General features: G+C 42.2%; 1 protein-coding gene across 2 annotated transcripts; it reads left to right on the forward strand.

Moving 5' to 3' along the window:
• The first annotated feature begins 28 nt into the window (after positions 1 to 28).
• On the forward strand, positions 29 to 27100 carry LOC137137641 (inactive ubiquitin carboxyl-terminal hydrolase 53). 2 transcript variants are annotated; one of them, XM_067524162.1, is made up of 17 exons: positions 29 to 474; positions 7899 to 8245; positions 8910 to 9002; positions 9103 to 9237; positions 10328 to 10438; positions 11148 to 11230; positions 11392 to 11482; positions 11752 to 11898; positions 13275 to 13424; positions 15103 to 15271; positions 16317 to 16463; positions 17557 to 17703; positions 19461 to 20250; positions 20768 to 20835; positions 24842 to 24908; positions 25008 to 25735; positions 25821 to 27100. In XM_067524162.1, the coding sequence occupies exons 2-17, from the start codon at positions 8102 to 8104 to the stop codon at positions 25895 to 25897; spliced, it is 3147 nt and encodes a 1048-aa protein (XP_067380263.1). In that variant the 5' UTR covers positions 29 to 474; positions 7899 to 8101; the 3' UTR covers positions 25898 to 27100. The 2 variants fall into 2 exon arrangements, with proteins under 2 accessions (XP_067380263.1, XP_067380264.1); XM_067524163.1 differs by having other exon boundaries at positions 7902 to 8245.

A 27100-nucleotide genomic window follows, 5' to 3' on the forward strand; every position in this document is an offset into this window, starting at 1 on the left:
CGCGTGTGCCAGTTTTGAACGGTAGCATGGCAGACTGCAGTGAATACAGTGGGGAAGAGGCGGGGGTTGACGTCTCAGCTTTGAAAACATCTCTAATCCAGTATTTCAGGTGATGAAGTCGACCCGAGCGAGCATTGCTCACTACCGCCGCGCGTCAGCCGACAGCCGCAGCGCCGCACGCCTCCTCTAAAACCCGGAATATCGCGCAAGTGGACGGAGACGGCGGCTGTGCGTCCGAAGTGGAATTTATGAGATGAGAGGAAAGAAATCCCACAGGAGCCAGAGCGAGAGGGAAGTTTTGGTGGCGTGAAGACAACGCTCCGTTTTCCAGTGGGTGTTTTTAGTTTCCGCCGAAGTACATTCGTAACGAGCGGCTCCTCGTTGGCTCCAGAAACTGGAGCGGAACAGTCCAACTCTTGCTGCGTCCACGCCGGTGGGATTTTAACAGCGCTTTGGATTAATATTCTTTTAAAGGTGAGTGGCTTTTTTTTTTTTATTTGAGTTGGAGAAAAGCAGTTGTTGAGACTTCCCTGCGGTATGAGTTCGCAGCGGGGGCGGAAGTGCAGCTTTACCTGGAACTCAGGTGAGTCGGAAACTAGGTAGGCCTAGCGTTAGCTGGTTAACGTCGGCCGCGGAGCTGGGGCTTAGTGAGCACTCTTTCGTCGAGTTACGTGTCGAATGTGGTGTGGAAATGTTTCTTTCACCCGGATGGCACCTTGGTTTCCCATTTTCGTTGACCGTTTTATGTTTAGTTTGATTTTCCATATGATCTGTTGCGTCATTGTTTACCACTGGCTGTAGTTTTTTTTCTTCTTTCTCTTAACTTATTTGTTTCTTACATATTTGGCTTTATGTGCCACATTATCTCAACTGTGTGTCATTTGCTGACCCATAAATACACTTTCCATGTGCTTTTTATTATTATTATTATTTTATTATGTTAATAAAAATCCCCATGGCAAGTGTTGTCACTACAGGATAAACAAGCACAGCTGAGCTACTTGCCAAATCTCCTGGTAGGTTTTGGTAACGACTCAGAGATTTTACATTGCGTCATCCCTCTCCCCCTTTAATGTGTTGGACAAAACATTAAAACGTTGAGATTTTTATAGGAGCTCATTCAGACCTTATTGGAAGGTCCACATAGAGTGAACCCTGTGAACCGGTTTCTCCTACTTTTTATTCACTCCACTGATAAGACCCCACACCTCGTGAGCTGCAGACCACAGTCACATACTGTAAGCACAGTGATGATGAGATAACCGGCCCTGTAAACACCGTGCACACACTGTGGAACATCTCCTCCAGGACAAAATGGTGAAGTAAAAGGTGGAGGCATGCAGAGGAACCAGTTTTGACTGTAGGCCTCCTTACACCTCTTTGTTTGAAGTCATGCCAAGCAAGAGTGCTTTTTTTCCCCCAGATAGTTGGCCTATTGTGGCTTGTCTTGATCTGCCTGTGACAAAGATTTTCCCCGTTTGTTGGAGTTTTGAAACTGTAAACTGCGTTTAAGAAACCTGATCCAGGGTTTTGAACCTTTTTTTTATTTTTATTTTGCGCTTTTAAAAAAATGGAGAGGAGAAAAAAAAAACTGAAAAGGTTTACGGTCATGTTTATTACCCTATCTTTGTCATCATCCTTGATAGTTATTGTCGAGCTCCTGTCAAGTGGGAGGATGTTAGGGAGGAATCTTAGGAACGGAGTGGAGGATGTTATATTTCACTCACATTGTATTCTGTACCAGAGCTCCTGGAACACGCGCTCTTGTTCTGCCTTTTCCTCTGTTGGACGCAGCAAGGAGTAATGGGTGACTCAGCGTGGTGTGAGTGACCTGTTCAGTTTCACAGGGTTGAGCACGGTGACCGTGTGCTGGGAAGTGGCAAGCCCTTGAGCAGGAAGCCCTCACAGGAAACGGCCGCTTCATTGTTGCCCCAAGGCTTAAACCATGTCTGCAGTCTGCAGGGAGTTTTACAGTCAAGTTTCAGTTTATTTTAAGGCTTTAGCATGCGAGTCACTTTTTTTTATTGCTGCTTCTCCTACACGCAGTGGCTTCTGACATAAAGGTTTATGTGTATTTTCAGACCTTTGAGTGTTTGGCAAGTCCCAACTCCTAATTAAGATAAACAGAGTGACAGATGAAATTATAGGAAACTAAAACGTAGTCGACAGGGGAGAGGAAACGTTTGTCCAAATGTCAGACCTTTAGTTCGCCACTTTATTAAAAACACGGATACAGTGGAATCACAACTCTGAGTGGGATACTGTCAACTGTGAGACATCTCTATTTAAAAAAACGTGACTTCACTCTTACATGAGTCAGACTTCTAAGAAACTAGCATGACTGCACCCAGAATAATCTTTATATTTTTTTTTCTCTTTTTTACATCAGTGGCAGGAAATGCAGTGATAAATACAATTCAGACAGGTGTTTTTAACAGAAGTGGCTTTGACTGGGATACAGGAAACGTCACTCGGATCGTTTTTAGATGTAGCTAATGAATCCCAAATCATCTGATTAGGAATAAGTTGCTCGTGGATTGTGGTGTTTTTTTTTTTTTAATAAAGGTTTGTTACTCTAGCAGTCAAGTTTTAATTTTAAATACAATCGAATGCCTGTGTCCACTATTTATATGTAGTTGTGAATGACATGGAAATAGTTGTCATAGGACAAAGTGTGACTTAATACAGCTATATACAGTTTTTTTTAATTGTAGAAAATTTAAAAGTTTACTTGTTTATACAAGATGCTGCATGTGGGTGTTGCTGCCAATTGTAGTGAAAGTTGAGAAGTAACACAGTGGAGCAGCCTCACCTGGCCTGCAGGTGGATAAATTGACGAGATTGATGTGGTTCGAGATAAAGTTGACCCTTGATTTACCTCAGAAGACACTGAAAGTTGTGACATACGGTGGGACACATTGTGTTTAATTAGGGACATTTCTGGACAAAATCAGATGATGTAGGACCAGTAAGAACTTGTGCACATTTAGGCAATTTGTAGAAAGGATTGTCACCTTGTATTATGATTGTAGGACATTAAAGTGTGAGCTGAAGTGTTCCAACAACAACTTTAGTTTTGTTCATTCAACGCTTTGCAGTTGTGCTTTTGCCACAAGTATGACTTAGTTTACCACAGATTCATCATACACTCTCAGGATTGCTATATAAAGGAGATCAATTAAATCATTTGTAATGAGGCTATCCATCAAAACCTCACTAATGGATCAATTGTAGCGTCAGACTCTCTTTGCCTTTAAACCAACTTCCACAATATGTCAAAGCTGCAGATGAACAACACATTCTTCGGATGATTGCTCCAAGATGCTACGCTGAGCATTTTCTTTCTCTACGTACAACATGAGAATTAAGTGAACATTGGACTCTGCTCGCTGGCACTGAGCATGTCTTTGTTTACAAATGAAGACTACATTACCACACTGATGCACCTGAAGTGAAATTATTTCTTCAGAGTTTGTTATAACCTGTTAAACAGTGAGAGTCGGTTTTATACATATAATTAACTACAGTTTAGCAACAACAAGAGGTAGAAGCCTGAAGAACAGTGTTACTGTGTTTTTGTTGCCTCTTTCTTAATTGTAGTTCTGTCATGGCAGCACCTTGGCACCAGCAGCGAACAAGGGAGATAACCATGTTCAAGACATGAGCAATAATATGGAATTAGTACTTTCTGGTGCTTTACGATAGATGGCTCCCTGGAACAAGAGGTAGAGCACCTGAGGAAGGTGGTAACTGAGCAGACATGCGATCTTTGGCATGGAAAAGGGCACCAATGGAACCAGCCATCTTCAGTTATTAGAACCTAAAGATGAAACCCTTTCTTAGATTTGATTGAAGACTGGCCGTCTCCACGTGCCCACTTTGAACAAACCAAGGGGAGCGATTCCAACAGCGACCAGTACTGCAGCAAAGAAGGAGTTGTTTACTCGTGTGTTGGAGAACCGTCCTTAGTGGCAAACGGAACGACCTCAAAATGGCTGCCCGTCTGCTGTCGCCCAAGCTTGTCCCTCCGTATTTATATTGTATGGGCAGGGACGGCCTGATTATTTGAGTTTAATGGGATTAGTCAATCTGCGAGTCTTCAAGATGGCACTGAAGATTTACATGGGGCCCCCGGCTGTGGCAAGTCACGTGCTTTTGCATCGTCCTTGACCAATGAGCTTCAAGCCATGAAGTGAATGGTGGGATGGTCAAGGAATTGTTATTGATGACTTGTTAAGTCTTTGATCTCCATCCTCATGAAGTTCCTGTAAAGAGCTACTTTGTGGAGTTTGTGCTCAAAGTAAACGTGCTATTCGGCCATTGGCTGGGGTGCATTCAAGTGCCTCCTCTTTGGGCTGGATGTAGGTAATTTCCAGAAAGCTCACAGGCTGAGCTGTTACTGCATCCAGAACTTCTTTTCCTCTCCTGTATTTGGTATTTCCATTCCTAGGTTTACACCATAATGCGAATTTGTGTTTTATTGACTATTGATTGTGATTTTATTTCTTCCTAACTGAATTAATTCAGTTTTTGTTTGATGTTTGTCCCACTGCCTAAAGTGTTGGGCACAGATTCTTCATCTTGCTGAATATAATTTTTGTTTTGCCCACAGGGATCCATGAGTTCATCCTATCCCTCATTAAAAACACTGCTCTTAACTTGTCAGTATAAGATGCGATTGGACCGGCAATTTTCAAGTACATGAGGTCACAGCTTAACTGAAAAATGTCAGGGTCATCTCAGCAATTATCCAACATCAGTTATCTTGCTGAAAGAAAAAAGAGAGTTTTATAAAAACAAAAAAACAAAAGAGGAAACAAATTTGTCAAAATCAGTCACCACTCAAACTTGAAAGGAAAGGGTGTTAACAGCCATCAGTGATGTAAATATGGCTTCTGGACAATTTTGTGACCAGCCAATCGAGTCATTTTCTCCACCTAGGTGGATAAACACAGCACATTTTCATAATTCATTATGAGTGATTTGTAAATGCATATGAAATACCGCAAGAGTGAGCATAGTTGGTGTGCAGACGATGTGCACCTTTCTTGGGTCTCCCTGCTCACAGGTTAGATACACTCTGTGCCACTGAAACCACTCTGTCACTCAGCAAATACATGATGATGCAAAAATGTGCTTATGTCATGCAGTGCAAACACTACACGAGCTCTGTGACATGATGGTGTCACGCGTTATCAGATCAGGCCTACGTTTTATCACAGAAGAAAATAAAATAACAATGAAAGTAAATTTAATGTTGAACATTGGCAAACACGATGCTCCCTACCCTTCTTTGTAATATAAGGTTTTAGAACTGTCACGGAATTTTTTGGAAACGCCAAATTAATTTAGACTAAAAGGTAACATAAGTGGGCCAATGTAACGCAATAACCTTTTTAGGGTATAGAACCCGCACTGGCTTCATTCTCCTCGTCACCAAATTGACATTGAGAAAAGTGGATATAAGAATTTCCCGCGTTGTTTTTAAGACTTACATCTGCATTTTTGCAAAGTTGTATTGTATTGTGAACTGGTTGGGTCAAAGTAGCTATTGACACCAGTTATAAAATCAAGAATTAAATGCATTAAGAAAACTTTTTTTTTTTTTTCTTTCTCATCCCTTGCTTATATTGTTGTTACATGTTGGCACTCGGAATGTGCTTACGATGACACGAGCGCATAGCATCAAGATGTCAGTGCATGTGATGTCATTGGTGGAGGAGGCCTGTGTGTCGGTGGAGTGGACGGTTTCCCACTTGCCCCCTCAACTCTGAAACTTAAGCAACTCTGGGCTTAAGTGATTGCTCTGGAATGCTGTTGTTATGGAGGCCAGTTGCAAAGTTCACTCGCACAGAGGCCTTAGTCTATTTAAATGAATCACCATTAAACTGCGTTTTAAAGCTGGATCGTTACAACATCATCATCCAATGAGGATTGTTGAAATACTGGGATGGTAGTCTTGTCTGACTGGTTTTGACTGAAACTTTGTGTGTGCGCGTGAGCTGGTGACTGTCACAGGAGGGAAGTTTCATTGTTTGTGCAAAGTAGGGCAGCATTTTTTTTTTTTTTATGTCCTCACTCTGAGTAACAAAAATGTTTGAGGTTTATTCTTTGAGGTTATTTTCTTTTAGGTGTGAGGGTCTAAAATAGGATGAATCACCATGTATCACACGAGGAACTATTACTCATTGTTGCTTCTTTGTATGTTTTTGCAGCTGGAATAGCTGACTTCAGTTTTCCATAAAGTCCCAGGACAAGGTTTGTTATCATTTAGAATGACATCAAAGAATATTCTCGAAAAAATAAAATCACAATAAGCCTGTCAAAAAGTACAGACTGTGACTTTGTGTACCTCTTGGGGCATTCACTAATGCAATAACGTAGACACAGCCTCCCCTGCCTCACTCAGCACAAACATATTCATCCATCAAAGCTCTGAGTAGTTCGTAGGTGCACAGAGCTGCTGTTGAAGCTGCATGGACAGTGAATCAAATTGCATATCATTTTTTTTATGTTTTATTTTTATTTTTTGTAATGTCCTGTGCTCATGTTAAAAATGGGTCAGGACAGTCTTTTTGTAGCTGAGCTTTTAAAGGAATGCCAGGCGAAGTGACTCGAAACTTGGAAGCAAAATAGTCTCCGGTGTCAAATTGCTGACCAAAAATGTGGTTTTGTTGTCTCACTTCAGTCTGAAATCTACATAAAATGATCTGAAAACAGCTGTGTTGGAATTTCTGGGCACAAATTCCCCAACAGTGAGATTTGACAGTTTTTATTTAGTATTTTTTTATTTTTTTGTCTGGGGGTACTTTTTTTGTGTGTGTTTTTCAAGAAAAATAAGCCATTTTAAGGGATATCATTAAATTAATTAATTTAGAACAGCTAGTGATAAGATACAGTTATAGGTTTTACTGTTTGACTGCTGTGTTCTGTGTTCTGAATTTTAATGTACATACATGCAGAATAATTCTGTCCTCATGTCACTTTAATTTTGTCTTCTTTCCTTTAAATGTATCCATCATATTGTTATGAGTTACCTAACCCATCTTTCCAGGTGGCCCTGTGTGTCTTGTTTTTGTATTACACCGCTTGAATAATAGTCTGGATTGTATCATTTTGCATTTTTGCCTATTGATTTACATGGTTATTGTTGGGTGTTTCTATAGGTTCTGGTGTTGGTTTCTGGATGTTGTCATCCTACCCTATGCTACAAACTGTTACCGCACACACTGCTCAGGAAATGATTTAAATGTGTGTGAATGTTAATGTGCAACTTCCTTTTTGGGACAGCTTTAGTATGACACACACCTCCAGTGCAAAGGCTGTTTGTAAAAGTTAATGTATAAGCTTTGTTGACAATCGCTAACCTAGAATTCTCATAACAGCTGTAGTACCAGTCATAGTTTATTACTCTGTTATGATCAAACCATTTCATCATTCAATGGCATTTGGACACGAAAATGTAATACAAAGAGTAGATTTTTACTCTAAAACTGATTATGAGCTCAATAATCTCATCTAAATTCTAATTTCTCTCTCTCTCTCATACAGGTAAGCTGTGTTTGCTGCTCAGCCTGGATGCTGCTTTACCAGGGGTGAACGTCTCAGAGGGACGATTTACTGCAGCTGAATTACTTTAAGTAACGTCACGACAATGAGGCAGAGTTTGCATGCAGGGGTCCACCATCCTTTCTGAACCTGTTCAGGAGTTTTGTGGAGAACCATCAAGACAACAGGATGACTGAGGCGTGTTCCTCTGTGGTGGAAACACGTCTTAGCAGAAGTTTTGGACCGCTGATTATCAAAGGCTTCGTAATACAAAGACTCGGATTGTAAATTTTTGTGTGGCCTTATAAATTTACCTTTTTTTTTTTTTTTTTTTTTTTTAAACATATTAGTAGTAGAGAACGTGTAAAGGGCCTTCTACATGAGCTGCAGAAATGGACTAGGAGCTCATGTGCAGCTGCTGCACCTTGTGGAATAACGTAGCCCCAGACTGTCGGGGAGTCACTCCTCCGGGGGCCAAGGGGTCTGATACCCAGCACCAACTCTCGCTTTCGAGGGGCCGCTCCACCTGTCAAAAGGCAGACCCCGCTATCCAATGGCATGGGTCAGGCTCTTCAGGAGGCCGGGGGGCAACCTGGGGAAATCGTACCAGCCGGGCAGCATGCTGTCTCTGGCCCCCACCAAAGGACTGCTGAACGAGCCGGGCCAGAACAGCTGCTTCCTCAACAGTGCTGTGCAGGTAGGCCAGTTTTTGTTTGTTGAATGAACAACAGAAATTACCCATTTAAAACGGCAGCATTCATTTTATTAGATGTTACATGGGCAACACCTTGTTCTAAATTGCTTCATACTTGTTTCTCCGCTTCTGTAACTTTATTTGTTAGTCGCTTCCTATAGAAGCTTAAAACACGTTCAACCCTCACGAGATATGAGCAATATACGATGCATATGTAGAAACTTCAAAGCTTAGTCACTGGCCTAAATTTGTCACAGCTTCGCAGCAATTAGCGCATTTGAAGGTTGCGTTGGACTAGTGGGAGGCTGACTGCTGAGTTGTTTCATTACTGCAATCGGCCCCACACTGAGGTCACCCGTGGAGGCTGTGACTCAGAGGGTGAGACAGCCGATGAGCCGGTTGAAGAAGATCGTTACCTTCGGCTCTGTATCTGTGAGGGAGCTGTTTGTCTTGCCAGCCTGACCCTCACGACCTTGGAGATGTTGTCCTAATGTCTAAATGCCATTCATTTTCTTACATAATGAGATGCGTCCCACTCTAAAAAAAAAAAAATAATAATAATAATAATGCTAGCCAATTCTCAATATTAATAAAATAATTTGATTTGTGTTAAATTGGTAAATAATGCCTAAAGACAATGATGACCTCCTCCTCTATATGTGTGCAGGTACTTTGGCATCTGGACATCTTCAGACGCAGCTTGAGGCAGCTGCCGGGACACTTCTGTTTAGGGGATTCCTGCATCTTCTGTGAATTAAAGGTATGTTGGCTTGCTGGGACACATCCTGATTGAGCAGTGAAGGAGACCTGATACTAAACAAAATGGCTGTGTGCAAACAAGTTGTTGTTTTCTGCTGCAGGGTATTTTCTCCCAGTTCCAGCAAAGTCGGGAGCGCGCCCTGCCCTCCGACAACCTGCGTCACGCCTTGGCAGAGACCTTTAAGGACGAGCAGCGCTTCCAGCTGGGCTTCATGGATGATGCCGCAGAGTGCTTTGTAAGTTCCTGTGGCAACCTGGCTGTCCTGAGGGAGGGAGACTAGAGAATAGCAGAGGGGCGTGTGTTTGTGTGTGTGTGTGTGTGTGTCACACTGCCACACGATTCGGGCAGCGCACTGCAACGAACTGTTCGGCGAGGTCACTGAAAGAGCTTCTGTCCCTGCCTTCCCCTCCCATCAACCCCTGCCACATTGCCGCTAAATATCATCATGACAGGTTACGTAAGCGCCAGAGTTGTGTTTGAACCACTCTCTTTCATGCTACCACGTTAGGCGGCATAACGTCTGTGGGGTTTTGTTTTTTGTTTCGTTTAAAAAAGTCATTTTCATGGATCTCGCACAACAAAACAGTAGAGGTTTTTTTTTTGTTTGTTTGTTTGTTAAACTACTGCATAATTTCCATAGATTGTTCCAGTTTGTCTCAACTATAAAGCGGATCCTGCAGCATTTTTATCACGTCATGTTATCACGTTTTCTTTCGTCCATCAGGTTAAGTTGATTTTCTTCTCTCGATGTTGTTAACTTCTGCTTAATGACTGTATACCCCGACATCACAGAAGCATCCTAATTTTTATTGCACAATCACTGTTTACCCACTTAAGAATTCCAATTACACCAAAATGTGTTTTGAGAAACTTGTGAACGCTGGGTTATACAATTGAGCACTGTATGCTATCTTTTTATAGACAATCTTTATACTTGGATTCTTCACCTGGATCTTCTCTCCTTGAGCATTTCACCACGTAATGCTTTGGCTGCAGCGTGGCAGTGGAGAATTTATGTGAAGAGTTAGCCGGTGTCAGATTAACAGGCTGTGAAGTTGTGCCTGTAACCTTTGCAGGGCTGCTTTGGAGCCTTAATATTTTATAAACTTGCAATGACTCCATAGAAACAGGAGAGAGCTAAAATGGTTTTTAGCTTGCTCCTTAAATGTGTTCTCTCTGCTGTCAGCTTCACAATAAGATGTGGGAAATACCTGTACCAGAGTAAAAAATTAAATAAATAACTTTGGTCCTTGTAAAGTGCTTTCTATACACCATAATACACTGTATATTTGTTCCATACATGATATATATCCTTTTTGTAACAGGAGAACATACTGGAGAGGATCCACTTGCACATTGTGCCTGAGGAGACTGATGCTTGCACTTCAAAGTCTTGCATCACACATCAGAAGTTTGCTATGTCACTTTATGAGCAGGTCAGTAAAGGGTTTGAATCATAATCCGTATTTTGTCATTAATTTTTTTTCTCGATACATTAATCTGTGAAAAACCAGTATTGTGGTTAGTTTGTGTGTGTGTGTGTGTGTGTGTGTGTGTGTGTGTGTGTGTGTGTGTGTGTGTGTGTGTGTGTGTGTGTGGCCTCTACTGTAATAGTCGAGCCCAACACACACCGGCCAGTGATTAAGCAGCACACACACTCACAGACGGGTACATGAATCACTGTCTGACAGGGTAGAAATCCAATCCATCATGTTGTGATACTGGGCTGCCCCAGTGGAATAAGGAGAATGTTTCTGGTTAGATCCCACAGTGCAGCAGCAGATAGAGCTCAGATAGTCTACACATAAATTCCAAGCAAAACACACACAGCAGCCTGCCCTGTGGCTGTGGTGATGCCCATCGCTGACTCTGTCCCACTCCACTTTTATCTTGGAATCAAACCAATAATGCGCTGTTGGACTAAATCCCTTAGGGGCACAGTTGGTGGATTTTGCCCCACCTTGACATTAGGTTGCTTCAGTCAGAGGGAAACTGATAACTTCAGAAACTAAATTGGACCACTGAGGATGTCCATTGTTTTGAGTTGGTCACTTAGGACAGAAATCTCATGCCACAGAAAATGTTAGTTTTATTTCTGAAGCCACTCCTTTGTATTTTTTATTGGTAACTCTCCTGTCTCTGCAGTCTGTGTGCCGCAGCTGTGGGGCGTCCTCCGACCCACTGCCGTTTACTGAGCTGGTGCATTATGTCTCCACCACTGCACTCTGGTAAGGAACAGGCAGTAGAAAACTTTCCCCATTGTCTTCTGTCTTGCACCACTCTCTTTCTGCTTCTAGGGTTTTTGTGCAATTTTGTCACTGTTGATCTGTTTCAATTTGACTTTGGCTCCTTCTGACAAGTGTCTTACTGTGCGTCTTGTCTTTCTCAGTCAACAGACACTTCAGCGAAGAGACGGGGAAGTGTCATTCGGGGAACTGTTACAAGCAGCGAGTACAACGGGGGACCTTCGTAACTGTCCGGTAAGCGTCCTTTTCACAAAGCCTTTTTTTAAAGCTGCAACTTTTCAGAAAACGTGAAGAGTAATGGTGGTGTAGCGAGATGTCCATGTTCGTTACCTTTTGAGGAGCCTTTTCAGGGCAGTTCTTGGGAACCCCACTGAATGTCGATTTGTTTTCCTTTGAATTTTGACATCGATAGTGACTGAATGGCCAGTTTAATCATCTGCACCATAACTGAGCCGGATGCTTTTGGGTATTATAACAGTGTTTTGTTTTTTTTTCTTTTCCAGAGCAACTGTGGTCAGAGGATTAGGATCAGACAGGTGCTCATGAACTCCCCGGAAATAGTGACCATCGGCTTTGTGTGGGATGCTGAACACTCAGACCTCACTGAGGATGTTATCCGCTCGCTAGGTCCTCAACTCAGTCTTTCTGCGGTGAGTGTAACTTAAATCAACAATCTGGCATTTTTGTTGGTTTTTAATATTTTCACTCTATTCATGTTTTGTGACTTGCAGTGCACATATACAGAAGACAATGTTGAGGATCTGTTTTTGTTTTCTTTTTCATATGGTCAGGTTAGAGATAACCGTTGGTATTTTGCATCCATTTAGAATGCATTTCTCTGAACTTTTCAGATAAAATAAGGTATTATTGACCAAGCTCTCCAATAACCACCTGCAGACATGTTTCAGATCGGCCCTATCCTCTTCAAGTGTTTCCATTCACGCAGCTGCGTTTAGCTCTTTGCCTTTTTAGTGTCCGGTTATTTTGGTGCAGCCGAACATATGCGGTGCATAAAGTGGGGATTTATTTCTCTAAGTCGGGGCCGTTGCATAAGCAGTCAACGCCCAATGCCCAGTCTGCCTGCGACAGTGATCAAAAAGCGCCTGCTGGCCTTGGGTCAGCTTGTCAAAAAGCCCCACCCCTCATCTGTGTGTTTTCCTGTGTGTGTGCATGGCCGCCCGGGGGAACATGTGGGCTGAACAGACGTCAGTGAGATAGAGAAAACCAGCATGTGTGACTGCTTTGTTGCATTGTTGTGTGCATGTGTGTTGGATTTCTTTTGTTTGTTTTAGTTTTTTACCACACGTGGTGGTTGCGGGGTTAAGTTATTTACTGACTTATTTAATATCCATCAGCTTCCTACTGTGTTGGGTGGAATTCACAAGCAAAATAAACCACTCGGTGTATTTCAGGGCATGCTTATGTACTTTACACATTACATAACTTCTTTATTGAAGTAGTCAAACCCTTTGACAGCTCCGACTTGCTCTATTCCAAGGCTTTTGAGAATTTGTCAGGCCCCTCCTTTCCCACTAGTGTGCCACAAAGGCATTGATTCATTACAGAGCCGTTCATGTGACTTTAATATGTGTTAAAGGGAGCCCTCCACCCCCTTCTCTTACTTTGAAATGCATTGTCTGAGTGAGACTGAGAACTGGCTGTGCAGGAAACTTGTGTGGGGGGGAAAAACAAGTGACTGTTTGATTACCACTTTCCCCGTGTGCCTATTAAGCTCTGCGCCCTTTTTTATAATTCATTCATTCAAGTTCATTCTCTTCTCTTGCTGATATTTTTTACATTTAAGATGGAAATAATTGTACCAAAGATGACCATGAACCGTTGTTAGTCTAGAAAACAACTACTGGCAGGCCTATGCCGGTGAAAAGCAGCGCTTATTTGTACTAATTAATTCCCTCAGACCTGAATATATATAAACAGATGAAATAACTGCTATCAACATCGTTTACTTGCCTGCCGATGAGTAATAGGTCTAAATATTTGCATGTGTGTGTGTGTGTGGACACAGCTTTTCCACACAGTGACAGATGAGCATGCCAAAAAGGAGGAGCTGGTGCTCGTGGGGATGATCTGCTACTCCAGCCGCCACTATTGTGCCTTCACCTTCCACACCAAGTCCTCCAAATGGGTCTTCTTTGACGACGCCACAGTGAAAGAGGTGAGAACGTGCACGCTCTCGGCTGAGGTATGGATCCGTGAGGTCAATTAATTGCTGGACAGAAGATTAATCAGCAACCGTTTTGGTGGCTAGTTAATTGTGGGTGTCATTTATCGAGGAGAATTGCCAAACAAACAAATTACCAAACATTCACTGGTTCCCTCCATCCATTAATCAGCTATACCCACGTATCCTTTGGATGGTGGTAGGGGAATCTTGCACCATTTGCAGCTAACAGGAGGCCAGTCAGTCATTCATTAACACTGTAAATATGGGAATTACCATCAAAACCTTTTTGTTTAGCAATTTGTTATGGATGGAGGGAAGCAGTGAGACACTTATTCCAACTGTCTCAAACATTTGGTTTAGAGTTTTGAGATTTATTTGAAATTTGTTTCTGAAAATGTCCCAGTTCTCCTTCAAGACGGCTGGCTCTACGAGCAGCAGCAGGAAAAGTGTAGCTGTGTTCAGTCTCTTATCGCCATCACCAGGTCTTTTTATCGCCCAGTAAGGAAAACATTGATTGCCCTTCATTAGCCTCTGGGTTGAGCCTTTTTGGCACTGAGGAGGTAGCTAACTACCCCCACCCACTCCAATTTTTACTGCAATTCCCTAGCTCTGTCATCACGAGTACTGCAGTAGTTCAGTGAAACTTCACCGTTAAAGATATTTATACTGATCCCCTTTCTAGTTAGTAAGAAAAAGCGATTGAGTAGAAAGTTATAGGTGTGTGTGCACATGTACTGTATCTGTGTGCATAAAAGAGGTTTGTGTGTGTGTGTGTGTGTGTGTGTGTGTGTGTGTAACATGTCCTTTCATCCATTGTTTCCATTTTTTCTAAATATTGGATTTCTATCTGTGGTGTGCACATGCATGCTCACATCCTCACCATATTTTCAGGGACTGTGGTGCAGCAGCTGGCTGGCTCTGTGTCAATACATCAGCAGCAGTGTTTTTTGTAATTTACAGTAGTTTCAACACTATGCAAACACTGTAAGTTGTATTTGTCTTCCTCCTTCCACCACCTACTCTTATTTTTTATTTTTTTCTAAATTGCTTTGCTTTGATTCATCTTTATATCTTCTTTCTATCTTGCCACCTACCTTCCCTCCTGCTTTTCCCTCATTTGCTTAATTATGGAGCACACAAGCATCTGTTAGCCTGCAGCCTGCCTTTGTGGTGCCTTTGTGACGAGACATGCATCTTACACAGCTTTGCTAATTCAATTGCGGGATTTGGCCGCAGTGTGTTATAGTCAGTCACAAATTAGGCGAGGGTCTGTTTTAATGTTGCCAGTGAATTTTGTAAAATCTCTCGTATCATTTCGTGTTAGGTTCAGATAGATTCGGGAGCTGGGTATTTATGGAGTCGTCATTTACAACACTTTACATGCGATATCACAGTCAAACCCACTGAAAAATGGAAAGAGAGTGTCACAAAAAAGTAAATTGTGTGTCGGGTTTTTTGAAATTGAAACTGAATTTGACCATGGCTGCACGATAAGCATGCTGAACACACGCATGATCTGTCAGAACATGTAACGACCAATTTGGAAAAGTCTTTGGTTGATGCCGGCGAAACACACGGAATACTTGTGCAAATATTTTTTTGCATAATTGTTGACATCTGCATGTGCATAAGCATTGACCGTTGTATATTTCTTTTATTTTTGCTACAGATTGGCACCAAGTGGAAAGATGTAGTCACCAAATGTATCAAAGGTCACTTCCAGCCTCTTCTTCTCTTTTACGCCAACCCCGTCGGGAGTGCTATCAGCACAGATGATGCTTCAAAACAAAACAGCAGCCACTCTCAGTTCAAGACCCCGGTTAATGGGGACGTACACGGTATGGCATGTCTCAAAATCTGCTATGTTTTCATTTTATCTATAATCTGAAGTAGAGAAAACTCGAGAGGTCGACATGCTGGCATTTAAAAGTCTGCATTATAATTAATAGCAACTGTCCCACTGTAGAAGTTGTGTTACTAACATAAATAAATGAGGGAAGATGAGGTGTTGATTTAGTGAGATGCATGTATCTTTGTTATTAGTGCTTTGGACTTTTATGTGTTTTGTCTTTGCATTCACCATCCATAATCCATCCCAAGTGACCTATTTGGTTATAATTCCACACCATAAAACAGTCATTATAATAAAGATGAGGCAAGCAGCTGCTGTTTTTTTTTTTTTTTTTTAATAGCTTTAAGAATGTTGCAGGATATGGATGAAATACAAGAAACACTGTGAGGAATGTTTTTGAGTGTGGCCGGAAATTTCTGGTGTTATAGGAAGTGTGGCTTTCCTCTGTATGCCCAGCTGGAGTCAAGTGTTTGGCTAAGAACAAATGTAATTGAATGTGTGATGGTTTTTACTTGCTTTTCATTCGTGTTGAAAATTAAGTTGTAACAAATGCCAGTAAACAAAAAGCATCTCTTTGCAAGGCTTAAAATCCCAGATCATATTGCGTTTGAAGGCAGTAATGGAAATTTGTTGATTACAACAGGCAAACATCTGTTTGGGATTGTATATCTCTAGTTGGAGAGTTTGTTTATTTATTTATATATTTATTTCAATTTTTTTTATCCCCTTTAAAGATCCTCTTCCAGCTCTCTCTGCTGGCTGTGCCCCAGGTACAAGCCGTGGCAGCCACTCGCTGCCCATTAGAGCTGGCGGGGCACTGGACCAAATTGGAGGGACATTTTGTAGATTTTGTAATTTGAATTCGCTTTTTTTTTTTTTTTTTTTCAAAGGATTCTATATAGTCTGTGTAGTTTTACATTTAGCCTATTTTATCAAGTCATTTAAAATATAAGGTCTGTTTCTGTTTTGAAAACGAAAAAAATAACTGCTTCAATTACTAAAATGCTTATTTCCTATTTTCTCCTCCACAGGATTCGAGTCCCCAGTGTCAGCCCGCAATAAGCTGGAGCTCACTAAAGAGAATCTACACGCTGTGCTGGGCCCAGCCAATTTGAAACAGAAGACCCCTTCGAACTTCAGCAGGGGCAGTGCTCAGACCAGCGCAGGGCGCGGACCAGGTAAGGATGCTAAAATAGAAGCTGCAAAAGTGTCTATTATAACTAGTTGTCTATTTAAAAATGTATATGCTCTGTAAGATATTTTACTTGATTGTGTTGCACAGTAATGCCTTCAGATAAAACAAAAAAAACACATGTAAGTCCAAACAAATCTGTCTGCTTAATTCGTACTTGCAGAAATGAAGTGTTTTTGCAGAGAGATGAGTCACACTGTTCATCTTAGCCTTGGAAGACTGCTTATTTTATAAATATTTTTGTCCACAGAGTGGTGACAAGCACAGATCTGGCAAAGCAAACGGAGGAAGAGATAATTAGACGTCTTCACTGTAAAACTAAATCTGTCCTTGTTAGTAATACAGAAGGGGTTTAGGGACCCTTGTTGAGGAGACAGGTCATCAGGAGCTGCCAGTTCTGCTTATGCTTAAATATGAGTAGGAGAAGACTGTAAATTGGAAAGTAGATATTTTAAATGGCTGAGCTGGAAAGGCAAGAAAACTGTGTTATTTAGAAACTTTTAAATCCTAAAGAAGTTGTTGAAATCTGCTAAAATAACGCGTTAAACTAAGGTTTAGAAGTCTGTTAGTCTGTTTTTTTCCTCTTTTTTTGTTCTTTTTTTATATGTCATGTTCTCCTTGCAGTTGAAATCTCAGGCAGCTAATAGAACCGCAGTATGATCATGTTTTCCAGTGCCATGGCAAATCATCCGATTTGAAGGGACTATCTGCCAGAGACAGGGGAAAGAAGCCTCTGCGTTGCCATGTTTCCACCCCACTGCCTTTCCCCTGCTCTAGCAGAAAATGTAGCATATACATCAGCACAATGATGTGCTGTAGTGTTGGCCTCTGCTACACACTCAGCAAGTGCTCGGTGCCTTGAGGGTGCTTGGGACTGGAAACAAAAGTACTTTTAATAGTGTCTGCAGTGGTGGAAATCCCCACCTGATACAGCAGAGGCTGCTTTATTTGTATAGTATGGCCGACTACATGAACCCTGTACGGTTCCCCCCCAATGAGGGATTGTGGAAGTTGAGCCAAATTCTGGATGGTAACATGTGACAATTGTTTTTTTTTTGTTTGTTTGTTTTGTTTTTTAGTGAAAATTAGCATTGGTGATCCCAAGAATCGCCTCAGGGAAATATCAAGAGAAGTTGCCCAAAAAGCAGGAGAGATGCGGGGGATGCTTCCATTGAGAAAAGAGCCCGACACGAGTGCTCAGCGAAGGCCGGAGACACGCCACAAAGGTTGGTCGCACCAACAGATGTAAATGTATGTAGATGTAAAGGCAACGAATGGAGGAAATACACCAATTCCAATGAGTAGTCTTTATGATACAAACGGCTACCCTTCAACTTCCCCAGCCCTTATGTAACCCTCAGTTTGGGAGCAATGTGTCAGAAAGGGGATTAAGTGCTGACGTCTGTCAGAGTCTGCCTTCATCCCACTCTGTCACATTCAGAGCCATTGGTCCCCTTCTCTGTGATCTACATGGACAATTAGAAACAAACACAGGGTATAAACTAGGCGGATCCACCAGAAAGGGTGATAAATAATGATTTATGTAAAGAATGACTTAAGCAGCAAAAAAAAAACCAAACTCCTCCCTCACAAGTTGAGTTTGTGTGTTTGTTGTCATCAATGGGTTGATTGGTTTGCTCCTTTAATACTTCCGTAGTGCATCATTTCTTTCATTTAAGTATGTGTGAGGGGATTATGGAGAATTGTAATACTGTCACAAATCCACCATGTCAACAACAGTGGCCTGCATAAGCACCAAGCTCACGTCCCATTATGATTGAATGTAGTAGGCTTAAGGAGGCTAGTGTCGTTGCCATGATGAATGTCAAGGCTGGGGGGGGTCGACGCTGCACTTACAGTAATGTAAGTAATATAAATTTGCCAAAGAACAGATCAAACTCGGACTAACGCTTTTTACACAAGCTTAAATAACTTTGCTGCTCACGCTGAACTGGGAAACTTCTGAATGATCACACAATTCTTCCAAAAAACGATCAGCAGTGATCAGTGATTTAACTCTGGCATACAGTCAGCAGAATCCTAAGCTATAGGGGTCCCATCTTGTGGGCTTATTTCCCAGAGCTGACAGTTTGGTGTGATACTAAATTCACTTTTTGTAGCTTAAAACGTCCTAACCACAGGGGGGATTTCATTTACATAAGGACTCCAGTACAAAGCACACAGCCTTTAAATTGAGCACTATCAGCCACAGGACCGATGACCTTCACACATTAAATAACTACTTGCACATAAGTTTTGCTTCGAGGCAGGAAAAGTAACTTTTTAACTTGGATTTCCATTCTTTAAAATCAATTCTTGTTATTTTCCTGTTTCTTCTTCTTCTCCAAATAAATGCTTTTATTGGTTTACATGCACATCCTTAGGCCCTGTTTGGAAATGTCCCCGTCTGTAAGTGCACCTACATTTGAGGAAACCAGTTTCCAGGAAGGATGTCTGGCCATATATTTTGAGAGTGGCTATTATAGCTGAAAGTGTCCTTGATATAGCAGACACACATCTGTACCACACTGTCATGTGCAGACATGTCACTTGTCCATTGTAAAATACACGGAGTCGCCATCAGTGTCTGCATTTATGTGTGTACACAGGCTGATTACGCTTTGTTTGCACACCACAGAAGAAAATCTACTCCTCATGGTTGTAATTTACACCGTCCTTGTCTTCTGTGTGGTCTTTAACACAGCTTTGTGTCTCGGTGGGGCTAAGTCAGTTTTTGGCCTTGGCAGTGTTATTTATGATGCTCTCTTTTGGTGTTAGCTGCAGCAGGACAGACATAACAGATGAAACGCATTGAAATTATCAACTCTGACTTTTAGGAAATGTTTTACTCCCAAAAGCCACTTGTGATGTTTCTACTCATTTACGTTAATAAAATGTTAACAAAACGTTATTTTCAATTAAGTTTGACTTAGAGTATCTTTGCAGTTCTGAGTCTCATGAAGCTTCTCTTTATCAAACACAGATCCAGGTAAGGACAGGATGTACTCCCGCTCTGCCTCCCCTCCAGAGAATGGCTTCAAGCAGCATCTGGAGTCTCGACTGTACAGCAGTCAAGGAAAAGGTCCCATTCGGACTGAGCGAGTGCCCAACGTCAGTAGCAGGTCCTCCCAAGAACCCCCTCGCTCTACCTCGCGGGTCCAAGTGCTACCCGCTGCGCCCAGTGCCAGCAGTGGAAATCACAGGCGGAAAGTAGACCCACTGTCAAACGGGTACGATACCGACAGCAGCCAGGACTCCCGAGAGCGTCCTGGAACTGGAGGGAACGGCCGGAGCAGGCCCAGCCGTCCCTGGAAGCCCACGCGTGAGGCGCTAAATGTGGACAGTGTCTTAAGTGGCATTGACGAGGGTAAGTCACCGGGTCAAGAGGAAAGGCAGCATAGCCCCCGAAGAAGACCCAGCAGTCAGTCGCCCTCTCGTGGTCGAGAGCGAGACAGAGATTTTACGTGGGGAGGCCGGGAAGAACGTAAACCCAAGAGCCTAATGACCATCTACGAGGATGAGCAGAAGAATGAGACTTGTGGGAGCCGAAGCTCGCTGGATTCTGACGGCCGCGGAGGCTACAGTGACAAGGACAGGCCAAAGGGCTCTGCAGCTCTGAAAGTGCGAGGTGACAACTGGAAGATCCAGAGAACGGAGTCTGGATACGAAAGTAGCGACAGATTGAGCAACGGCTCAGCAAATCTTGACTCACCTGTGGTAGAGTACCTGTCTTCCAAGGACCTGCGGCCCATACCTGAGCCGAATCATTCAAGGTAAAATCCACAACTATGACTACACAAAAGCTTGGCACTGCAAAGTGGGACGCAGACAGAGCTTTGACACAATTTCTGAGGTGTGATGCCTGTGTCGGGATCTTCAGTGGATCTTCAGTCTCAAAAGAGCAGCCATTTTTAAATAATTAAACATTACAAACAAGCAGTTCTAAGAATAGAAGGCCCGTTTAACATAAACGCACACACGGCAGATACGCCAGCCTGATTATGCAGGGCTGTCATTTGTTGTCTGTGTAGTACAGGTCTCGTTTGGAACTACTGATCCTAATAGCAATAGTTCTTTTCACATGTGTTCATATGTACTGACTCCACATCCAGGAAGATAATGTTGCAAAGATTAGTATAATATTTTATGTGGGTAAATCATTTATAATAGCCTGAGGTCGTGACACTTTATTTTCACTTTATTTTAAGGGGCCGGTGAAAAAGATCAACCTGTGGAATATCGTGTGGCAATCTGCAATGCATAAATAATCACATTTATTTTGCATTTTAGGGATCACTTCCCCCAGAGGACAAGCGATGACTTGAAGGCCGACATATTGTACTCTGCGGTTTCCACTGGTGAGTATATCAGCCTTGCTTTGTCTTAGTTTCATGTTTTTGTCCACTGGGAGCTTAGGAATTTTAAAAGCTTTTCCAACTTTGCAGTTAAAATATCTGTATGAATGGAAACCGGTCAAAAATCTGTATTTTAGAATCCCCTGGCACTAACATTAAAGGCATTTCCGTCTGAATACACTTCATTTAAAACATTACGAAACTAGCCTTCAATTTCCTTGATTTATTGTTCCATCGGCTTTGTTAAGGTTGTAGCCTGACTACAGTGTGGAAATTAGTGCTCTGCGCCCTCACTTACTGGCCTTGACCTTTTTTTTTCCTGAGGAAAAGCTTATGTTATGCAGCATGCAGAGGAATGTACACCGGCTTAAAGGAAACATCAGCTAAAGGAGAAAAGGGGCTTTGTATCTCAGCATTGTAGCAAAGCTTTCTAGTTTTTGAGATTTTAAAAAAATAAACAAATAAATTAGTTCAAATTCAAGTCTTTAGGCCTTAAACTAAAAGGAAAAATGCAGAAATTAAAAGAAGCAAGTAACACAACAGTGTTTTGGAGTTTAAGACAAGAAATCAGTAAAAATCAATCAGCATTTAGTGGTGTTGCTAAATTACAGCGTTTAATCTTCCAGACAGGATGAAGGGAGATTAAATGACATGAATAGCACTAGTGGTGTGTTTTTCTGCAGCCCACCCTTTCTAATCTTCATCTGGTACAAGCTCGCTTGTCATACACAACAGAAATAAGACAAAATATTTCTAAAATTGTCAGCAGAGTTTGGGGGAAAAAAAACGCCTTACTGAATCCCTCGGTACACCGAGGAATGCACTGAGTGAAACATGAATAAGAAGTGAACTTGTAGGGGCCACCCAGCTGTGCCCACCTGGGCAGAAAATGCCGTGACTGGGCCTGTGAGAAGGAGGCAACACGAGGCCGTTAAATTGCCATTTCTGTAGCTCTGCGGTTATTCTATGCTACCATAGAGCTTCAGAGCGAGGCGTATAGGAAAGGGACATGAAAGCAGCCGTTTCAATCATGTCTGTCTTTAGTTGTATTTAGAGTTCAAATTAGATTTTCCGAATGTGGCGAGTTGAGGAGACACAAGCAGGAATGCAGAATATGGAATGCTGGTTTTGTTATCGGCCTGTGAGCATCTCGGCATGCGGAGCGATTCATGTGAAGAGACAAACACTCTGGGGGCAGATGTGGTTCTCGTTCCACTGCTCCTGATGTTATTCTTTTAGAAATTGGCTTTATTTTATTCTCTTTTTTTCTCTATGATTTACCGTGAAATCAGTAATATTATTATTGCTGTTAGCCTTTATCTGATGTATCTGTTGTTTAAAGTTGATCGCAGGAACATGCACTGTGTACAAAGGTGTATGTAGAATACATTATTTATCAAAAGACGCTCATCAGTGATGCCCTTTAATAATTCGGGCTGTAGTGCCTTTAAGGAAATATGTCAACTGAATTTTGTGTTAATGTTGATTAATTTGAGGAAATCTTGTAAATGCTGACTTGTTGACTGGTAAATCTGAATCAAGCTACAAAATCTCTGATGGGGGCCGTTTGAGGTCCATTGGCTATTTTAAAGTCAGTTTGGTACATTTACGCCCTGCTGTCTGGAAATTGTATTGACAAGCTGCAGCAAATGTGTCCAAAGTCAATTTGGCTCGAGTTCAGCTTGAGTCTGGCGTGAGCTGCAGATTCTACTCCAGTAGTCCATTAAAGTCCAAAATCCTTTCTAAAAGCACATTTATGTTGGGGTGGGGGGGAGTTGTTAAGGAGCAGACGTGACATTTTGACCACAGGCATTCGTGCTAATGATCATTTCTTGCATTAAAGAAGGGACTTAAAGTCCTGTTGGTTCCCTTTTTTTTCTTTTTTTCTTTTTAACCTTATGAATTTTCAGCGAGCTGCACCATAGCAGAATGAAAATGGTAGCAGATATCATAGAATAATAACAGAAGAGATGGGATTTCCCTGCGCTTCATCTTGCTATTTAGGCATTTCGGCCCCTTTTCAATTGCACCTTGATTAGCTTTGGTGGCTCCTGCAGAGCTCATCTCTTATGAGTCTGTTAACACTTGTCTACATCATCTGCAAAACGGTTACATAAGCAGCAGAATAGTTGCGTGCTAAACTTTGCTCTCATGTATGAATAAATGTCGGCATGAGACAAATACTGTGCTTAGCTTGTGATGCGAACACCACTCCCTGTGTGCATCGGCAGTTGTTAAGTGCAGAACCAGATCAACAAAGTGAACTTTTATTCCTTTATCCGATCAAAATTATCTCATCCATCAAGTTTGTTTGCATATTTTTAAAAGCTGTTTAACAGACCAGGGATCGATGTGATAACCGACATTAATGTAATGAGATGAGGCATTTAGCTTCAGTAGTGTCCTGCCCGTGCCATATATGTGAAATGCATTTTTGAAGAAATAGAGATGTATTTTTTGAGCCAGTGTTAAAGGGAAAAAACATAAACTTGACTCACATTCAGTTATTTGGAATCAAAGTGTGATCGATGCTCCAGATTTTAAGTACCCTAGAATGCATAACACAGAAAAGTACAAAAATCAACTTGACAGCTCTGCAACAGAAAACGTTTTCTTTTCATTTTTTTTTAATGCATCAACAAAACTTCAAAGGCTGTCAGGAAACTTTGCGTGTACAATTTTGCGAAACCTAGTAAGGGTTTGATTTCATGGTCTGTATTTAGTCTTATTTATTTATTTATTTTTCTAGTTCATCTGAGAGTTGCAAACACAGCCAGTTGGAATAGGTGAAATGATGTCAGATCACTTCTCTGTTCCCCCCACAGTTAAATGTCCCAAATAACTGTTTTCAGTGCATAACAGCAGCACACAAACAGGTGTCTCTCTTGAACTTTCTCAGCGTAATCCTTTATGCTGGAATGGGATCAAAGACTGGTCCGAGGGGGATTTACATCAGCAGACATTCTCCTTTTAAAAACTAAATATATATTTCTTAGCACACACAGCATGAGTGTTGATAAATCAGCCACTCACTGTGAATACAATGTTGCAAGTTGCAGACCTTTTTTGATAGCAAGCTGCTCGCTCCTCGACGCCTTCTCTTGTTAACGGTGCACGTCGCATCGCAAAGATGAGGGGAAGCGTCGTGAACTGCATCGCTTTTTTGTTTTTGACAGTGATATTGTTACGGTCGCTTGCCAACATTGCAGATCAGCGGCATCAAATTGTGAATTGCCACATGGACTTAGCGGCTTAAAAATGCAATAGGGTTGTGGAGGGGATCTGGAATCTGGAGTCTGACCCCGGTGTAATTGCATGCCAGCACAAAGGATTTAGCCACTAATGCTTTGAGAGAGCACGGGGGAAGAGGGTATGCTGACACATCACAGATGGTCCTCAGCCACTCACTCTCTTCCTTGTCCTGTTAGTCAGCTGTTGTCTGTCTCCGGCCTTGTGAATCACACCCACCCTGCGAAACCTGACTAAGCGCCACACCAGCCCCGACCAAAGGACGGGGTTTTAAGGTGTTTGTGTTGATCTAATAGGGGAAATCCTCATAGAATCGTTTTTACTTTTTTTCTTTCTCTTTTATGCTTTTGTTTTTCATTACAGTTCCAACTTTCAATTCAGCTCGAGTTCATTCAAGGTCCTCATTGTTGTCATTAGTACAGTTAGCTCAAAGCTAACAAGGCCTGGATATGAAGCCAGATTCCCTTTGAGGGGCCACGTTCTTTGGCTGGATCAGACAGTCAGAGTGGTACACAGGGGGCCTGAGGGCGCTCTGCCAGACTAGCTGCTTTGATACTTCCGCTCTCAGCACCAGGCAAAGGGCCTCACCATGACCTCTGTTAGATAACATGTCTTTTGTGGAAAGGCGCAGGGGAAAAAAAATGTAGCTGTGTTCAAACAGAAATGCATGACAGATGTTACTTAGCTGTATTTTTTGACCATCTGGTAGTTATGGCCATGCGTTGAAATAAAATGCTCATGAGCTTTCGTTATCGTCCAGGTGAACGTGGAAGGAAATCTCCAGATTTGCACGATGACAACCTCCCCTCTGGGCAGCTCATTCAAAGGTGAAGCAGAGATTAAAACTGCAGATGTCAAAAATTCCCCTTTAATTCAGCACATCTGGGATTGAAATACAATGTTTTGTATTTTTTGCTCTGTAACAGAAGGAGAGCCTTCCGATACACTCCTGGGATCTTGGAAGAGAACAAGGATCTGGATAGCGAACAGGATGAAAATGTAGACATTAGCCCTGTGAGTCCTGTGCCTCCTTACTTGGCAAAGACCAGCAGTTCGGAGTGGAACAGTTCCGATGACCTCGCCGGACCCTTCTCTGAACAAGAGGAGATGGGCATCGTTGCCCACATGGCCGCTTTTTCACGCAGCTACCCCCCACCTTTACCCCCTAAGACATTTGGCAGCAGTGATGCTGACCCAGCTGGCCTCCACTTCCAGCCGCCGGAGGTGCCAGCACGGTCGAGCTCCCGCCTTGAACCTAAAAATGGCTCGTCCCCCCTCTCCCACACCGCCCTCCGTCGGTGGATTGAAACACCTACTGAGCACAGGCTTTCATCCGACGCCAGCTCCAAGTCGGGGTCATCGGACCAGGACAGGAATGATCTGTCGGCCAGCGAGAGCGACGAGAGGTTACCCAGTCCTCAGCCCGTACACGAGGATCGTACAGACTCCTATTCTCTGACAGATAGGGTCCTCCCCACCACTTACTTTTCTGTGGACAACTGTATGACAGACACTTATCGGGCCATATACCACAAGAGGCTTCCCTTGAAAGCAGAGGACCATACGTCATCAGGGGAGAGTGATGTCGAGGGGAGGGGGCATCTATTTCCAGATGTTCAGCCACCTGAGCCATCCAGAACTAGAACAGAACCAGGTATACAACAGTACAATGTTTTCTCACTGTTAGAGACCTGTTTTGCGAATGCACTGACTTACTGTTCGACTTTTTTGTTTTGCAGGCTTTTCTACTACCAAGACAACTGCAAAGTGGAACCCAGTCACTCCAAAAGGACTTGATGAGCATGGTTTCTTATGATTTTAGCAAAAGCACAGACCTTGAATGACCCAGTGACTAGATGCCAAAAGTGAATTGATATACACTGACTGCTACACAGTTTGACTCTTCCTAAATGGAATGTGTCTTTGCCTATGAACTTGCAAAGCAGAAAGTTGGATGTGAAAGGGGATGCCAAGAGATTGGCATCCAAGAGATTGTAAAAAGAATGACAGGTGTCCATAATGGCTGACCGGCTGCTTTTGGTTTCAACCACGTAGAGCTTTGAATAAACAGTGAATTTGCACAGTGAATAGCAAGGAAAGGTACGGAAAAAGAAACCTGCCTGAGATCGGTTAGGGGAGTAAAGAATGTGTCACTTTACCAAACAGGAGATTAAATGACTTGTTTTGCAGTAATAGTGAAAGTTCTTGCAATTCTATTTTTTCACACTTTCCCATGCAATACTTGTATTTCTTGGTTTAACTGCTCCCATTTCAGTGTCACGGAACATCTGCCCCAATTCTGTCTGTTTCTGACATTATCTTCCAGTGTTTTTCTGAAAAGCAGTAATATAAACACAAAACAACACGTCTTTGTAGATTTTGGAAATGATTTTAAATACTGGGGACTCTTTATGGCATGGCTTAAAGATGGATCCCAAGGATCTGTTTGAATGTGAAGCTTGAGGACAACCGCCTTGGTGGTTTTAGCCTATAAGACAACTTTTCAGGGGTGTTAAGGTGTGGAGGTTACACCTTGGATTCTTGTTGGTACGTGGCATAAGCAAAAATGTTTTTTTTCTTCTGTCTGTCCCTTTTGTCTAAGTTTTATCAGAGTTAGTCTAAAATACCAAAGGAACTCTGACAGTGTGGGTGTCTGATGGCTAAAATGTGATGGGTAGATATGTTAGATTGATTGCATATTCAGTAGAGAATCATGTGACCTAAGGCACTTCCTGTGTCCTCACATGCATACCTACACATCTCATCATCCTTCCATATTTACTACTAGTGTCTTTGCACTGTATTTCTTTTTTCAATAACTCTCTTTTCACACTCCTAACAATTGAACCCTAATTGTTTTGTCTATAGAAAAATAAAGTTTTTTTATGTTTCTTAAAAATGGCTCCTGTATGGACTGGTAGGAGATGGACATGTCAGGTTTCCCCTAACAATAGACATGGTTTGCTTTGTTTTTGTCGGGGGTTGTTAATAATAACGTGTTGTAAATTTAAGTAGTGGA

This window comes from Channa argus, chromosome 12 (assembly GCF_033026475.1).
Source record: "Channa argus isolate prfri chromosome 12, Channa argus male v1.0, whole genome shotgun sequence".
In the NCBI taxonomy this organism is placed as follows: Eukaryota; Metazoa; Chordata; class Actinopteri; order Anabantiformes; family Channidae; genus Channa; species Channa argus.